The following is a 16,549-nucleotide window of genomic DNA, read 5'->3' as shown; positions in this document are numbered from 1 at the left end:
CCCTTTCAGATCGGAGCCCACCGAAGTCATCTACGGCGTACCACAAGGATCATCACTCAGTCCCACCCTCTTCAACGTATACATGAGCCCCCTCGCATCCATCGCGCGCCAACACAACCTCAACATCATCTCCTACGCAGACGACACCCAGCTGATCCTCTCCATCACCAAAGATCCAAACTCCGCCAAAACCAACCTACACGACGGGATGAAAGAAGTGGCCGAGTGGATGAAGAACAGCCGCTTAAAACTGAACTCGGACAAAACGGAAGTCCTCATTTTAGGATCATCCCCTTCTGCCTGGGACGACTCATGGTGGCCACCGGCCCTAGGAAACGCACCCAAACCTACGGACCACGAACGCAACCTGGGATTCATCCTGGACTCCTCCCTCTCGATGACCAGACAAGTCAACGCTGTTTCCTCATCATGCTTCAACATCCTTCGCATGCTCAAAAAAATATTCCGTTGGATCCCCACTGAAACAAGAAAAACGGTTACCCACGCACTGGTCACAAGCCAACTGGATTACGGAAATACCCTTTACGCCGGAACCACAGCCAAACTACAGAATAAACTCCAACGCATCCAAAACGCCTCAGCCAGACTCATACTCGACATCCCCCGCCAAGCTCACATCTCCGGTCACCTGAAAGACCTCCACTGGCTCCCCGTCAACAAGAGGATAACGTTCCGACTCCTCACCCACGCTCCAAAGCCCTCTACGACCTAGGACCCGAATGCCTCAACACGCGCCTGTCCTTTTACACCCCCACCCGCCAAATTTGTTCGTCCAAGCAAGCCCTAGCCACTATTCCGCACATCAACAGATCCACCATGGGGGGAAATATCCTTCTCCTACTTAGCGGCCAAAACCTGGAACTCTCTCCCCACCCACCTCCGCCTTACAAAGAATCACCTCTCCTTCAGAAAACAACTTAAAACTTGGATATTTGATAAGTAAAGTACCCCCCCTCCTCCCCCAAGCGCCTTGAGACCCTCTGGGTGAGTAGTGCGCTATACAAATTCATGAACTTGGTATGGTAAAAAGTTTTGTACCGCTCTCGGTCACCATACGGTTTCATGGCGCTCATGACAAATGCGGGGAGGCGGAGGCGTGTGTTATTCAAAAGCAGACTGGAAAAGATAGGTTTTTAACATTTTACGGAAACAGCCATAGGTAGGGCAGTGTCGAAGGGCGGACGGGAAAGCGTTCCAGATTTTAGGGGGACAGAAGGAAAAACAAGAGCCGCCATGTTTTTTCAGTTTCGTTTTTGGAATAACTAGCAGGTTGTGGCCAGAAGAACGGAGGTCTCTGGAGGGAACATAGCATTTCAGTTTAGAGGAAATAAAGATAGGAGCAAGATCAGACAGGGCTTTAAAGATGGTACAGCCCAGTTTAAAGGTACAACGCTTAGCCACAGGGAGCCAATGAAGGCTCCGCAGTAGCGGCGAGACGTGCTGGTGTCGGGGCTGATGGTAAACCAGGCGAGCTGCCTGATTTTGCACAAGTTGCAACCTGTGAAAGAGGTATGCAGGGATATCGGCATACAAAGTGTTGGCGTAGTCAATTCTTGACGTGACCAGGGCCATGATGACAAGGATCAGTGCGTCTCTGGTAAAAAATCTGCAGATTTTACGTATCCTGCGTAGTTGGAAGAAGTTGAGTACATGTATGAGTGACTATATAGAACTGTTGGTGAATGAGTGGATGTGTATGTAGATTTTGGAATTACTGAATATGTTGTTGCAACTGGTATTGGTATCTCCATTGTTTTGAACATTTTAATTTCTTTTTTTCAATGTGTGTATCAAAGGTTATATTAGGGTGAGAGGAGGTCCGCCACTCTTTCACAAGGATGATGTCATTAGTGATGTCATTTGAGATGTCATCAGTGATGTCATGAGTGATGTCACTGACCATGTCATGAGTGATGTAATATGTGACGTCATCAGCTATAATGTGCCTAAAACCTATGTTTTTTTCAGTGAATATATATATATGTATATATAAATTAAATTTATTTAAAAAAACAATATATATATATAAAAAAAGGTAAAGCACTTTTACACAGTTTATGACGTCACGCATGCATTTGCATTGTAAAGGCATGCGTGGTAAAGTCATATGAGGAGTGAAAGTTTGCGGGGTAATGGTATCGCGGAGCAATTGCATTTTCGTTGTCAAAAATGCGGAGTAATGGTATGTGGGATGAAAGTATGCAGGATAACATCATATATTTCCCCTATGTCCTTCGTCCACATCTTTACACTTCGAGTTGAACCCACCTCCAAGACAGGAAACAGAACACAGGACAATTTTGAAATGAATCACTCATCCCCCTGGGTGCCATAAATAGGAAGGCATTCCCGGAATCCTCCTGTCTTCTTTTCCCTGGCTCCTGATGGGGTGAGTACAGATGTTGGAGGCATAATCCTTGTGCCTTTCAGGAGAGGTGATCCCTTGCCTACAGAGCTCGCATGGGATTCCTCCTGCACGGATGCCTTACCTTACTGCATAGGGGGGCAGTGTCAGGTTCTGCATGTTTTGGTATCCTTCTCTTCCGGTTGTTGTGGACACAGAGGGAAGAGGCCCAGGTACTCAGATTGGGCACTTCTGGATTGTGGTAGTAATGGAAGGGTGCCCGATTCCTGCACATGCACGGGAGGAGAGCAGTCCACAAATGTGCAGGCTTTCACATTCAGAGGCCAATGTGCAGGAACATCAATGTCTCTTTACTGGCTGGGCTTCTGGTTTTGAGGATTTTTACTGCTGCATTCCTGACTTGGCAAATTGCTTATTATTGTTGGTTCCATCATGGGGAAGCTATCTTTTAACCCCTTGCGCGCTGCGCACATTCCCCCGCAGTGTAGGCGAAATAATGAGTGGGAGGGGTTCGGAAGGCCCCCGGCCGTCCTCCGCACACGCCCACCGTGACATCAAACGGGCGGGGGCCATCCGAAGCACGTAAGGAGTTAAAAGGACAAATGTTTCTCCATCATCAACTTCTTCTTGACATGGTTAGGTCTACAACTTTGGCCAGTTGTGCTTCCGTAGCTTCTAGGCAAAATTTGTATCTTAAATAGGCCTGGGCAAAGCACTATGCTAGTTTGCGCAAATTTGCACTATGCGAACTGTGCGTAGCACAGTGCAAACACGCGTAGCGTAGTGCAGCGGTCATTTTTTGCCGGCTCGTGGTCCTCAACGTCAAGTTGGCGACCGCGAGCAAGCAAAATGACATCCTGGCGAGACGTTTTCCTTGTTCGCGTTCAGCAACATCAAGTTGCCGATCGCGAGCGTGGAAGATAAACCTCCCTGCGAGATTCTCAACGCGGGGAGGTCTGGTTTCTCATTACGGGTGGTCGCGTATGCTAGTAACCGATTGTGATGGGAAACTACCAGTTTTTGTTGAGAAAGCTGCTGCTCGAGGAATAATCTCCTCGAACAGCAGAAAACTACAGCTGCGGACAAGCATCCGGCACTGTGCAATCATTGAAAACGGCATCTTGCACAGTGCGAACATTCTACTACGCAGCTTGCGTAGTGCTACGCTTAGCTCACGTAGTGCGAAGTGCACTTTGCATAGCTTCCCGAAGCGCTACTTCGCAAACTACGCCCAGCCCTAATCTTAAAGACTAAAACACAGCCCTTACAATGCCATCTGAAGGGGAAAGGCTATTTGCTGTGGATTTAGAAGACAAGCTGCATCGCTTGTTCATAGAGTGTAAACATTCCTCTTCTTTTTAAAGGATTCCTCCATTGATATTTAGAGATTATGTAAAATATGTTATTGTGTAGGTCAATTGTTTAATGGTGTAATATTAATTATGAATGGAAATATATTTAACAGATAGTGGGCCATATGTATCAAGCCTTTTGTGAATCGCAAAGGCCGAAAATCGCGGAATTTCGGCCTTTGCGAATCGCAAACAGCCTTTTTGCATGTTTTGGGATGTATGAAACATTCGCAAAATAAGGAATAGCAAAGTTTTGCGATTCCTTATTTTGCCCTAGCATTTAAGGAATCGCAATTTTATGATTCCTTAAATGCTTTGTATGTAGCATTTTTGTGTTGCGCATGATGGTTAAGAATTCGCAAATTACCACCAACTTGTAGTTGATGGTCACTTGCGAATTCTTCAAAAAATGCACAATTTGGCATTTATGAATGTGGCATGTGATGCACACACATGCCCATAGGGCATGTATGTGCACCATATGCACACACGTGTACATTTAAGGGGTGCATCAGGGTGTCTTTAAGACACCCCAGCACCCTTGAAATAATTCTCAAATTGTGATTAGCAAATTGCGAATCCGCAATTTGAGAATTATTTCGCAATCATTCCTATATGCCTCCTGGCCCATAGGAATGCATTGGGAATTATTCCTTAATTGCGAATTCGCAAAATGCGAATTCGAAAATAAGGAAGATTAAGGAATCGCTAAAAAATAGCAAATTTCTTCATACATACCATTTTGCGATTCCTAAATAGCGATTCCTTAAAAATCGCTATTTAGGAATCGCAAAAGGGTTTGTTGATACATATGGCCCAGTGTGACATAACTTTTAGTGTCATATTTTACTAAGAGAATAATGGAAAGAAATGTGGACAGGTTTAAAAGAATCTTTCATTAGTAAGCAATATAATCATCTGACAATATATTGTGAATATATACTCTATATATTAGATGTCAATATAAGATATTTATTTATAAGTGTGTTTATATCCTAAATGTTTTTTTGTCTTCTTATTGGGTGATAATTTCCACTATTTTGTTTATAAAATGTTTTCTTTGTGTATTTATTATGGTCTTGAAGAAACAGTCTTATGCAAAAAACTGTGAGAAATGGATGATGTTTGTCTAGCTGCCTCTTTTTGGATTAAAGATATTGTTTGTGATTCCTCAATAATCACGTGAACAATATTGTTGTGTTCCATAAACTAGGGCTTTGGCCTAGCTCTAAAGGGTTTGACTTTCCCACCCACGCATGCCTGGACAGAGTTCAGTGCTCCATCGGTTACACAGAATTCCAAGTTATAGTATCCCCACACAGCCCCACCAGGTATACCTCCTAGTATGTTGTCCATGCCTTCTGGGATACTAACTGTTCTGTAATGGGGTCAGGGACGCAGTGGTACCTTTGCTCTTTAGAATAGCACGCACAGTACTAAGAAAAGACTATATCAATATTGAAAGTGTTTATTTCAACTCTCATCCTGTTCCTTAGTACATGAGTAATAACCACACACATAAAATTAGAACAGCACTGATGTATGTTACGAGTAGCAAGAATAATATGAAAATTTATAATAAGATTGGAATGTTCCTAGGAGCTTAGCACTCAGAAGACTTCTGTGTGCTACACTAAGAAAGTATGGAGTAACTAACTTGCCTCTGGAGTCTCTTGGGAGTCCGCGCACTGCATACCTGTTCACGTTGAAGAAGCTGTGGCTGTCAGACGTCAGTCGAGAAAGAGCGTCTCCTTGGAAGGAAAACATCCATCAACTGGGCTCAGCTCCTTTCCTCTCTGTATCGGCTCTCAGCATTGAGATGGATGCTGTGGCAGTCTGGCATTAGCTCTTGCGATGACCTGTGGTGAAGACCTCTCTAATGGAGTGGACAATTCATGAGGTATATATAAAGTGTTGCCCACTGAATTGTACCCTATATTGGTGGACTTTCCATTACTTTGAGACATAACTGGTATGAACCAGCATGATGAAAATAGGTCAACTTGGTTTACTTTGCACATTCACTGTAAGACCTTGAAAGGCAGCTATCATCGAGACAGTAGCATGTATGTTAGCTAAGTTGTTGTTTTTATGAATTGGCACTTCCACGAACTCTCCAAAAGATAATGACATGCTGTGTATGGGCCAGAGTTAGAGAGGAGACAGTTGTGTGTCTAGTTATCTATTTGGGAAAATAACGTTGTCTGTGATAACCATATAACCATTTAAACAATGTTCAGGTAAAAAAATGTATTTGTATTTTTGTGATTGAAGATTTCCTGCAGAAATATATGTGCTTTTATGTTATGTTATGTTAAATTTTTATTTATACAGCGCACGTACGCCCATGGGCTTCTTGGCGCTACTAGAGTTTTTGGAAACCATAACACAACACAGAATGACCAGAGAGAGAAAGCCAGTCTACGGGTATGCCTGTCTAAATAGCAGGGTCTTAAAGGCATGTCTGAATGTAAGCAGATTGTCGCTGTGTCTCAGAGAAGAAGGCAAGGAGTTCCATAAGGATGCAGCCAGGTACTGGAAGGAGCTGCCCCCTTGGCGTTTCCTCTTGACGACGGGGATAGTCAGCAGATTTTTGTGTGCAGATCTGAGGTTACATGACGGATTGTGTTTACACAGCATGTTGGTGATGAATTTAGGGCCTTTCCCTTGTAAAGCCTTAAATATAATGCAGCCCGTTTTAAATATGGCCCTTTGATCTATAGGTAGCCAATGGAGTTCGGCCATTCCAGATCTGATAGAGTGCCATTTAGGTAAATTAAGGATGAGTCTAGCAGCCTGGTTTTGAACGTATTGAAGCCTCTTCAATTGGCCCACAGGAAGACCCAGATAAAGACTGTTGGAATAGTCGAGGCAAGATAAGACTACGGCAGTCACTGCTAGAATAAGGGCAGAATGAGTCAGCACATGGGAGATTTTCTTAATCTTCCGTAGCTGGAAGAAGCTGGAAGATACGACCGTTCCAATCTGAGCTTTGAGGGATAAATCGCTGCAAAGGGTGACCCCGAGGCTCTTAACAGCATTGGATTTGGTCGGGGGGACTCCCAGGTCAGAAGGCCAGAAATGTGGGCCCCAGCTGATTTCGCTTTTCCCAGGCAGGACCAACTCTGTCTTGCCTGGGTTAAGCTTCAGGTGATTTAGGTTCATCCATCTTTAGAATGTTATATATATAGTTTTCTCTCTACATTGAACCTTACATTGTGAAGTACAAAAAAGCAAACAAACTGTATACCCCCAAAGTACCTTAGAATCCTTTTAAGGCTCTAACAGTAGATGCAATACTGTTTGAAACATGATGGTAGGGTTATAGCGGCTGGGTTGGGTAAAGTACATGTAGGGCCACTGACTCAGGCTCTCCCAGTCACTTTCATTTTCCTAAATAGCCCTTTTTATGAGGAAAATGTTAAAGATGCAATACATTATAGCAGTCCTCACTGAGTTAATATTGCAAGCCAGGGATTTCCCTGGCCTAAGGTATTTCTATGATTTGGACCTTAAAACAATACTCAAAAATATAGAAACAAGCATGCACCAAATTTTTACCTATTCACATCTTTTCTTTAATTCACAATCAAATATTGAAAAAGTTTTCAAATTGTCAGTTTTCTTTCTTTATTTGAACATACTTTTGTAGTTTGAATGTATTCATTTTTATATTATTTAATTTTGTAAAAAACTGTCACTGACGTGCTGAGCAGACGCTGCTGACTCCCAGGGGTCCTCGGACCACAAGTTAAGCATCACTGCATTAGATAACTAAATACGGAGGGACAATACATATAAAGGAGACTCAAACCGCAATCCACAAAATGAAAGATAGTCGACTAAGTGTCTTTAATGAAATAGGAACTTTCTATCAATAAAACTGGGGATATCTGGATCTTACTGGAAGACTAGAGACTCCAATCGTGCTATTGTAAAGCTGTTTCATTACAGAATCATGCACAATAGGTTTGCAATGGAGAGTTTTTAAAATATAAACAGACAACCAAATAGCTACGTTGAGAATGTTCTCTTATTGCAAATTGTTAGAAAGCCATGGCACGCTCTAAAATAATGACTCCTGAAACATCAATTCCAGATTGTTGCATGGACCACATAACGCATCTGGAAAGAGTAGCAGGGGATACATTCTTTTCCTAAGGTAAATAAGGATTTGCGATTCAAGTGTTCAGAGACCCGATGCTCAAGTTTTCTACTCTTTAAGACATCGAGCTACGCAGAGATTTGGGTGCTTGGGAAATAATGCACTGGTGTTAAAGTTTTTTACAGCTAGAAAGTGAGAAAAGACTCCAGGAGAACATTGTCTAGCGCTAAAGATCCAAAGCATAGCTGTTTGAAACGCAAAAGAATGGTCAATGTTCCCGATCAACCCATCAGAGAGAGATCAGGATTCTTGGCCAAGCATTTAACACAATAAAGACTACATTACCATATCATAACATTTGATATTTTGCTAAAGGGGGTCTACTTATCTTTATTCCTTTTATAATAGTCGAATTGATGGATGCTTCCTCACAGGCTTCCCATTGATAAAAAGCGTGCTGCTGTCGATCTATGTGTGTTTACTGTTCTGTAAGACTTCGATGAAGACGCTAGGTAGCTTAAAATATTTACAATAGTGACAGAGCCACAGCATTTAAATGAGATTGTCAGTTTGACTGATTTGTACCTCGTCATTCCGATCTGTAACATTTTAATAACAACACATGATGGTGTTAAGCGAATTCGCTCCTAGCATCTCGATGATATGGGCTGGCTTTTATGCTATAGTGTATCCCATAAATAGGTTTTATATTCCAATACTCATGAAGTAATACATCTTAGTACACTGCGATTCATCCACATGTTACAAGAGCCAACCATTGTTCATTTTTACCTAGAGAATTCAACTGAGTAATTAGTGCGAGCAATGGTTATAAGCTTCCCCTTAGCGGCCATTAAATGCATGGGGTCACTACATGAGGCAACATACTGCCTTTGTCAGAAGGTGAAGTGTGCTCTGCTGTGTTGAAATGTGTAGGCGTAAAGAAAGGAGGGACATAAACTGGATACAATGAGCACTACTACACCGTAAGTTGTTTTTCCAAAATAGGAAGAGGACAAGCGGGACAGTGTTTGAAATATTTGAAACATCATAACGTCACTTTAGAGCAAACATTTTAAAGAGATAGGCATTATAAATTTAGAATATACTTTCAAAATTAAAGCTCTTCTCTACAGAAGTCACAGGGCGTAATTTTGCATGTACATTTTTTTCTGCAAGTAATCTTGTAATTGTCAAAGGCAGCAGCTAATAGGTGACTTACTATAGGCAGTTAATAAGGTAAACAACTATAAGCAGCTAATAAGGTGAGTTACTATAAGCAGGTCATTTATTATATCTTCAAGCCGCACCCTGGAACAGACTGATAGCACAGTATTGTATGTTACTAGGCCTGGGCGGAGTTCTGCTATATGGAACTCTGCGAAGGGCCGAAAAAACTCTGCCGCACTCTGCGGAGTTCTGTAAGTACGAAGTGCAGTAAGTCGCTCTGCCCATGCCTGATTTTTAGCACCAGAACATTGTACTGCACAATAAAATCAGCGCAAACTGCACCATGCGCAGTGCAAGAGGGCGCTGCTTCTGTCTGCCACTTGAGTAGATGTTCTACTCGCACTGCAGTTTCCTCAACATGAGCGGTAGTGAACTGCCATGTCTGCCTGCATTGAGAAATCTCGCTTAGAGGTGGCCAGCCGTATGATACTTCTCACTCTCGCTCGCCACCGGGCAAGAGGGAAAACTCCACCCTGTGCCGCTTGGTGTTGTTTTTCAGAAGTCTACGATCCACACTGAGTGGGTAAAACTCAATGAACTCTGCCGGTGGGGTGGAATTCGTCCCCCACCACTATATGTTACAAGATAGGAGCAGCAGAGGCAGCAAGCAAACCTGAGAAAAAGTATTGGAAAAAGTTTGCCAGTGTAAAATAATATTCTCTTTGAGGTAGAGTGAGGGCTGATATTCTCAGCAGTGCGTGTTAACACCTGAGAAGTTTGCGAAAGATCTTTAGTTGCAAGAAGGCATCACTGCAGTCCTCATACCCTTCTTTCTGCAGCAGATGTGTCTCATAACAGTCGGCAGCAAACAGATAGGATTGCAGATAGAAGGTGGACACTATGACAAAGCAGTCGGCAGCAAACAGACAGGATCGCAGGTAAATGGTGGACAGCATTACTAGCAGCACGTCTCACTTTATGAACACAGAAGGAGAGAAGGTAGTACACTATCAAGCAAAGAACCTATTCACACTCAGAAAGCAGGCACACAGGCGAGAAGGGTCCCCTCTAATATCACTTGTGTCAGACTCTTGCTGAAAGCCGTCATGCTGTCGAGAATTGACCCCGCTATTGCCAAATAAACTAGGCTCCTAGCTGACAGAACAAATTATCTTAATAGTTTAGGGAACAAATCTCATTTAACATCTCTTTCTACACAATCAGCAGTGAATACCATGGATTAAAATACATTTTTTGCTTTATTACATTTAAAAAAACATAGATTTCTTATTAATATGTACAATCTAGTTATCATTGTGTACATTGCGTAGCATCATGATTGTTTTTTAGTGGATCATATTTTAGTTCATGTTAATGTGAACGTAAGTTGGGTTTGATCCTGGTCCACGCCTCTGTTGTGTGTTTGTAAAGGCTCTTGGATGTCCATACATGGGCTGTCGTCTGATGTTTGGTTGTGCTATATTAGTAGAGATTTAAAATTGTCAGGGTACAAATTCTTTATGCCACTAATGGCCGTAAAAGCCACTTATTCCTAAATATATAGAGTTGAGTTTAAAATGGTTCCTGTTAACGTAAAGTGAGTTTGATTCTGAAGAAAACCCTGATGTGCATTATGTGTAGGGATGGGTGTTCTGAAGACCAGTCATGTGCCTTGTTCCTCAAAGGCTCGGTAGTGGTGATGGTGGTCGATGGCAGGAAGAACTTCCCAGACTCAGCACTTTGTTGAAATGAACTCAGAAGAAGGCATTCGTTTCTACCATCTTCAGCTACTGAAGATGTGCCCTTTCCTTTCTTCTGATTTGCATTTTATATTGGTGAGCTCCTTCCTCTACGCAAGCCTAGGCTACAAGAACACTTAGTATTTGGTGGCCCCTAACAACACAAAAGCACTTTTAAGATTATTCAGAATTCTGTGGTTCATCTTATTTGTGGTCTGAGGAAGCCCCAACTGCATAACAAAGTTTATTGTTTGCACACGAGGCAGCACATATTTTGTAAATCCATTCAAACACTGGCAGAGATTATACAATGAGGGTTCCTTTTTGCATGTAAACACAAACCTGAATATCATTTGTGTCAAGACTCAGTATTATTTGTGCTTCTCTTCTGAATCCAGATTTCTTTTCCAGTGCCAAGGATCCAAAAATGTATAGCAGGGAGTTGACAGTTCAGGATTCTAGCTCTTCAGAGCTGGAACACTTTACTGCTCAAGACTCAATCTCTCCCTAGCTGTCAAGCTTTCAGAAACCTAATGAGGACTAAACTTTTCAACAGCCCTTTCTCCTATCAATTTTGCTATCATGCACCAGTTCTGTTCTTTCACCAGTTCGGGTTTGGATGAATGATTCTCTGTAAAAAAGAAACTTTTAAAATACTAATTGTGAATCATTTACATAGTGGTTAGCCTGCAAATCCCCCAAGGATCCAGCTCGATGTTGTACACCTATGGCTCGTGCATTAAAAGATGCATGTGATGATGGAAATGAGCATTCTGCATTATGGGTGGGAAGATACATGTCTGGCACTGCCACAGGGTTCCTCATTGCACCCCATCCTCTTCAACGTCTACATTGCTCCACTGGCCTCCATCGTATTGTCCTACAGCCTCATCATCATCTCATGTACAGGAGACATGGAACTCATACTCTCCCTCTCAGAAAAAACATCGATCACACAGTTGCCCTTCCTCATGTGCATTTCCAACATAACATAATGGATGAAAAGAAGCTACCTCAAGCTAAATGCTGACAAATATGAAGTGGTACTGTCTGGCAAGTACACCTCTCGCTGGACTCTGGCCAGGTAAACCAACACCAGAGGCCCCACATCAATCCCAATACCGATGCCAGGTAATCACTATCGTAATCGATAGCCAAACCTCCACGGCCAGCCATGACAACATAGTAGCAGCTACATGCTTACACACTGTCAAGGTGCTCTGAAGAATATTCAAATGGATCTCACTAGACAGCAGCAGGAGTATCAGACAAGCATTCTTCACAAGTAGACTAGACTATAGAACCACCCCCTACGCAGGTACAACCACCAAGCTCACCAACAAATGTCAAGCAGGTCAAAGGACAGCGGCAGACTCATACTCAATCTCAGCCACAGACACACAAAACCCTCACTGACTCCCCTTCTAGAAGGGCACCACCTTCAATCTCCCCACATTCACTTACAAAGGCACTCCACATCTTTAGTCCTTGCGTATCTCAACGACCACGTTCACTTCCATACCCATAATAGGCAACTCAGATGCACTGGACGACTCCGCAACCAAAATCCGCATCACCTCACTCTCAGATATGTCTTCTCCCACATCGCCCCCAAGACCAGAAGGAACTCCCCCTTCCCATCAGAGCCTGTTTTTGTTCAATTGGGGACCTGGATTCCCTCCTGGGTGATCAACGTGTCTTGCAAATCCAGTTGGCATAACATACCATAACTGAACGCATCAAGCCTGAGAGTTGCAGCTCATATTTCCGCACTTTCACTTCTCCAGCTTTTGGACTCTGTTCTCTAGATGCTGCCACAGAACCAGCAATGTTCCGCAAAATGACCTAACACCCGAACCACTTATGAATTTACACCAGTATGTGCTTGTTAAATTAGTTTTAGTGTGTTGGGCTTATGGGTTTAACTAATCCCTTACACTAGCTTTTCAATTACCCTTTTTAGTCCAAGCATTGTTCACATTGTTGCTTTTACAGGCAGCATGATCAGGTGTACTTGGGTGTTTTGCTTTCTAACTATACCTAAATAAATAAAAACAAACAATGGTTATTTTCTTTTAGTTCACATTGTGCTCGTCTCCCAGTATGTTTTGCTGGCATTTTTTATTTTTTCCCTAGGTTTAAAGAAATGAACAGTCACAGAGAACAGAAACCTTTATAAATTTACAAATATCAGTTTTTTTCTTCCTTCCTACTAATCCAGTCTTTTATCACCTACTTTTTATAATCTGGTATTCGAAGATTCCATATAATTGTAATTTTATTGTTTTGAGTAATTTCTTCATCTCAAAAGAACTGCACTTGTTTATTCCTGAGTATGTCCACAGACAGGATGTTGATGTACTTAAATGTTTGCAGATTTGCTTCACCTCTAGGATTATTTCTATGCAAGTTTCATTAAGGTGAGTTTTTGCTTATGGTATTCAAAGGATTATAGGGGTGACAATCAGAAAAAGGTCTTCACTTGTTCAATGTACTTGAATGTTTTTCCCTTGGGTGTGTTTGCTGAAGGCTTTTGTAGTAGTGATGACTAACTAAAGCTCTTCACACATTCACTGCACTTGAATAGTTTTTCCTGTGTGCATACACTGGTACTTTGTAGGTGTGAAAATCATCAAAAGCTCTTCAAGCATTGGCTGCACGTGAGTGGGTTTTCCTTTGTGTGTATTCACTGATTTCTTTGTAGGTTTGATAATCGACAAAAGGTCCTCTCATATTGACTGCACTTGGCTTTTCCTCTGTATGTGTAAGCTGATGATTCATTAATGTAGTGGATTTACTATAACTACTTTCACATTCACTGCGCTGATGTGGTCTTTCCCCAGTGTGAGTTCTCTCATGCTGTTTTAGGTGTGATGATTGACTAAAGCTCTTCTCACATTCACTGCATTTGAATGGCTTTTCCCCGGTGTGCGTTCGCTGATGATATCTTAATGTTGATAAGTCACTGAAACTACTTCCACATTCACTGCAATGATATGGTTTTTCCCCAGTGTGAGTTCTCTGATGCTGTTTTAGGTGTGACGATTGACTAAAACTTTTCTCACATTCATTGCACTTGTATGGCTTTTCCCCTGTGTGCGTTCTCTGATGAATCCTGAGATTTGAGGAGTCCCTAAAACTACTTCCACATTCATTGCAATGGTATGGTTTTTCCCCTGTGTGTGTTCGCTGATGGCTTTGTAGGTGTGATAACTGACTAAAGCACTTTGCACATTCACTGCACTTGAATGGCTTCTCCCCTGCGTGCGTTCTCTGATGAATCTTTAGCTTTGACGAGTCCCTAAACCGACTTCCACATTCATTGCAATGGTATGGTTTTTCCTCTGTGTGTGTTCGCATATGATTTATTAATGTTGTGGATTCTCTAAAACTACAACCACAACTAGTGCATTTAAATGGTTTTTCCTCTGTGTGTGTTCGCTGATGAATTCTGAGTTTTGCCGATTCAGTAAAACTACTACCACATTCATTGCAATGGTATGGTTTTTCCCCTGTGTGTATTCGTTGATGGCTTCGCAGGTGTGATAACTGACTAAAGCTCTTCAAACATTCAATGCATATGAAAGGTTTTTCTCCTGTGTGTGTTCGCTGATGTTTCCTTAATGTTGACGATTGACTAAAACTACTTCCACATTCATTGCAATGATACAGCTTTTCCCCGGTGTGTGTTCTCTGATGCTGTTTTAGGGTTGATAACGTACTAAAATTCTTCTCACATTGACAGCACTTGAATGGCTTCTCCCCTGTGTGCGTTCTCTGATGAATCCTTAGGTTTGAGGAGTCACTAAAACTACTTCCACATTCATTGCAATGGTAAGATTTTTCCCTTGAGTGTTTTTGTAAATGTCTTTGTAGGCCTGATAATTGAATGAAGCTCTTCACACATTCAGTACAGTTGAATGATTTTTCATCTGTGTGCGTTTGCTGACGGCACTTTAGTAGTGATGAGAAACTAAAGCTTTCGCTGCATGTGTATGATTTTTCTTTCTTTGGGTCAGGTATATATTTTTCTTCATCCCATGACAGCATTTCCGGATGGGCCAACATGGTTGATAAAGCACTTGTGTTAGTCTCATATTCCCTGCAAATGTGTGATATTTCAGACATTTTCTTTCTGATTTAAGAATAAAGTACAATTATCACTAAATACCCTTCTTAGTGGGCGATTGTGTCTTTAGATTCAATAATGGTGTTGCGTGCTTATGGATAAAGATGAATCCTCCTACTGGTCACAGGAAATTGGGAAAAAGTTTGGTTTGTAGATAGCAGAACATGTCTTTCCTTCACCCTTCAGTTGTCTGCCTCCACTCCATTGTGCTTTTCTCTGGTTGTTGTTGTTCCGCTAGAATGTGTTTACAGTACACCTACAGCACTGAATGGTGGGTTGTTATAATTGTGGACAGCAAAGCATTGCTGTAGCCACATTCTACAGATCCCATGATAAAATGCTGTTATTGGACTTGTTCATACAGGAGGTAGTTTGCCATAATTCTCTAGAGTTCTTTTCTTCGTCTTGTTGCGTGGAGATGCACAGCTCATCCACTGAACTGCCCTTGACTGCTTCTTCCAGGATCTGTCAGTTTATGCTCGGGGTCCTCTGTCTCGGAAGTGAAGGCTTTTTTTACTATTGGAGCTTATTTACTCTGACTGTTTTTGCAGATTTACAGCATTCTCTTCTTTATTCATAAACATTTTGTGCATTCAAGGCTTTTTTTCTGTTGAATGTAAAACAAATTAAAATTACTACATGGAAAGATAATGGAATTTGCATGCACAATATTTAACTGGCCATAAAAACATCTCTGCTATACCATCTTTGAAACTTATCAAGGTTATTTCACTATAAACAGATATTTCAATAAAATTTCAGTTGAACATGTCACAACTTATTTATTTCAGAAAATGTTTTGATTTAACAGTGTTCATAGAGTAAATTAGTAAAGAAAGAACACTTGCGTAGTCAAGATTTTGTTAAAACAAAAACAGCGATTGGAGTAAGAGATGGACAGGAAGACCCAAGGCAGCTGGATGCACCTCACAGTGTTGTGGCATTCATCCAATATTTTTGCACATGGAGCTGCCTGGCTTCATTGCCTGCCCCTACAATATGCTGTTGGGCATTGGTTTGTTGATACTTTTTATTTTATGGTGCAACGTACCTGGTCTGGAAACTGATAATGCGGACCACTGAGGTGAAAATGGTACTGATGAAATGATTTTGGCGAGCGGATATTCTATTTGAAATTGAGGAATTGCAGAGTCCCAATTGTTAAATATTGCTGTGCTGCCACATGCTCGCCATGTGCTCTGTCCTCCCTCAGTGTTGACTGTTCTTGTAAACTGCCTAGAAACAAACTATATTTAGCATCTTCCACCTTCGCTCATGCTCAGAAGGGCCTAGCTAGTAGAATGCACCTGCTTCTCTAGTATAACTGTCAGGCTATTTTTTCTGCTATATAGAGAAGTAACTCTCCTCCCACTTTGTTGAGCAAGCAGATCTTGCATGCCCATATTAGTCATTTTGCATGCTTACATGTTGTGCAGGACTGCCCCTTGGTCTTATGCTGACTATGTAACCCTAAGCATATATAAGGCCCCTGTTCGCTGTACTCCTTAGACTGCCTCATTCAGTTGCTAAGGCTTCTGTGTGACGCAGTCTCCCCTCATCTGAGGTGAATAAATGCATTATTTTTATATTTCAGCTTCTATGCCAATTTCTTCTTTGTTGGTTTAAAAGGACCAAGTATCTTTGGGACCCCTGAGAAGGTTTCTATTT

The 16,549-nt window shown here is 41.9% G+C and overlaps 1 protein-coding gene across 1 annotated transcript in view; it reads right to left on the bottom strand.

Annotated features, from left to right (window-relative positions):
* LOC144805477 (uncharacterized) overlaps positions 1-15,477 on the bottom strand; it is an 87,203-nt gene extending 71,726 nt beyond the window's left edge. The window contains exon 1 of the mRNA XM_078672024.1: positions 13,613-15,477. Coding sequence (XP_078528150.1) covers positions 13,613-14,880 — 1,268 coding nt within the window. The 5' untranslated portion in view covers positions 14,881-15,477. The remainder of the gene's footprint in view (positions 1-13,612) is intronic.
* Positions 15,478-16,549: the final 1,072 nt, after the last annotated feature.

The sequence above is a fragment of the Lissotriton helveticus genome (assembly GCF_964261635.1).
Source record: "Lissotriton helveticus chromosome 1_1 unlocalized genomic scaffold, aLisHel1.1 SUPER_1_unloc_11, whole genome shotgun sequence".
Lineage (NCBI taxonomy): Eukaryota > Metazoa > Chordata > Amphibia > Caudata > Salamandridae > Lissotriton > Lissotriton helveticus.
This window is presented reverse-complemented; position numbering and strand designations above follow the sequence as displayed.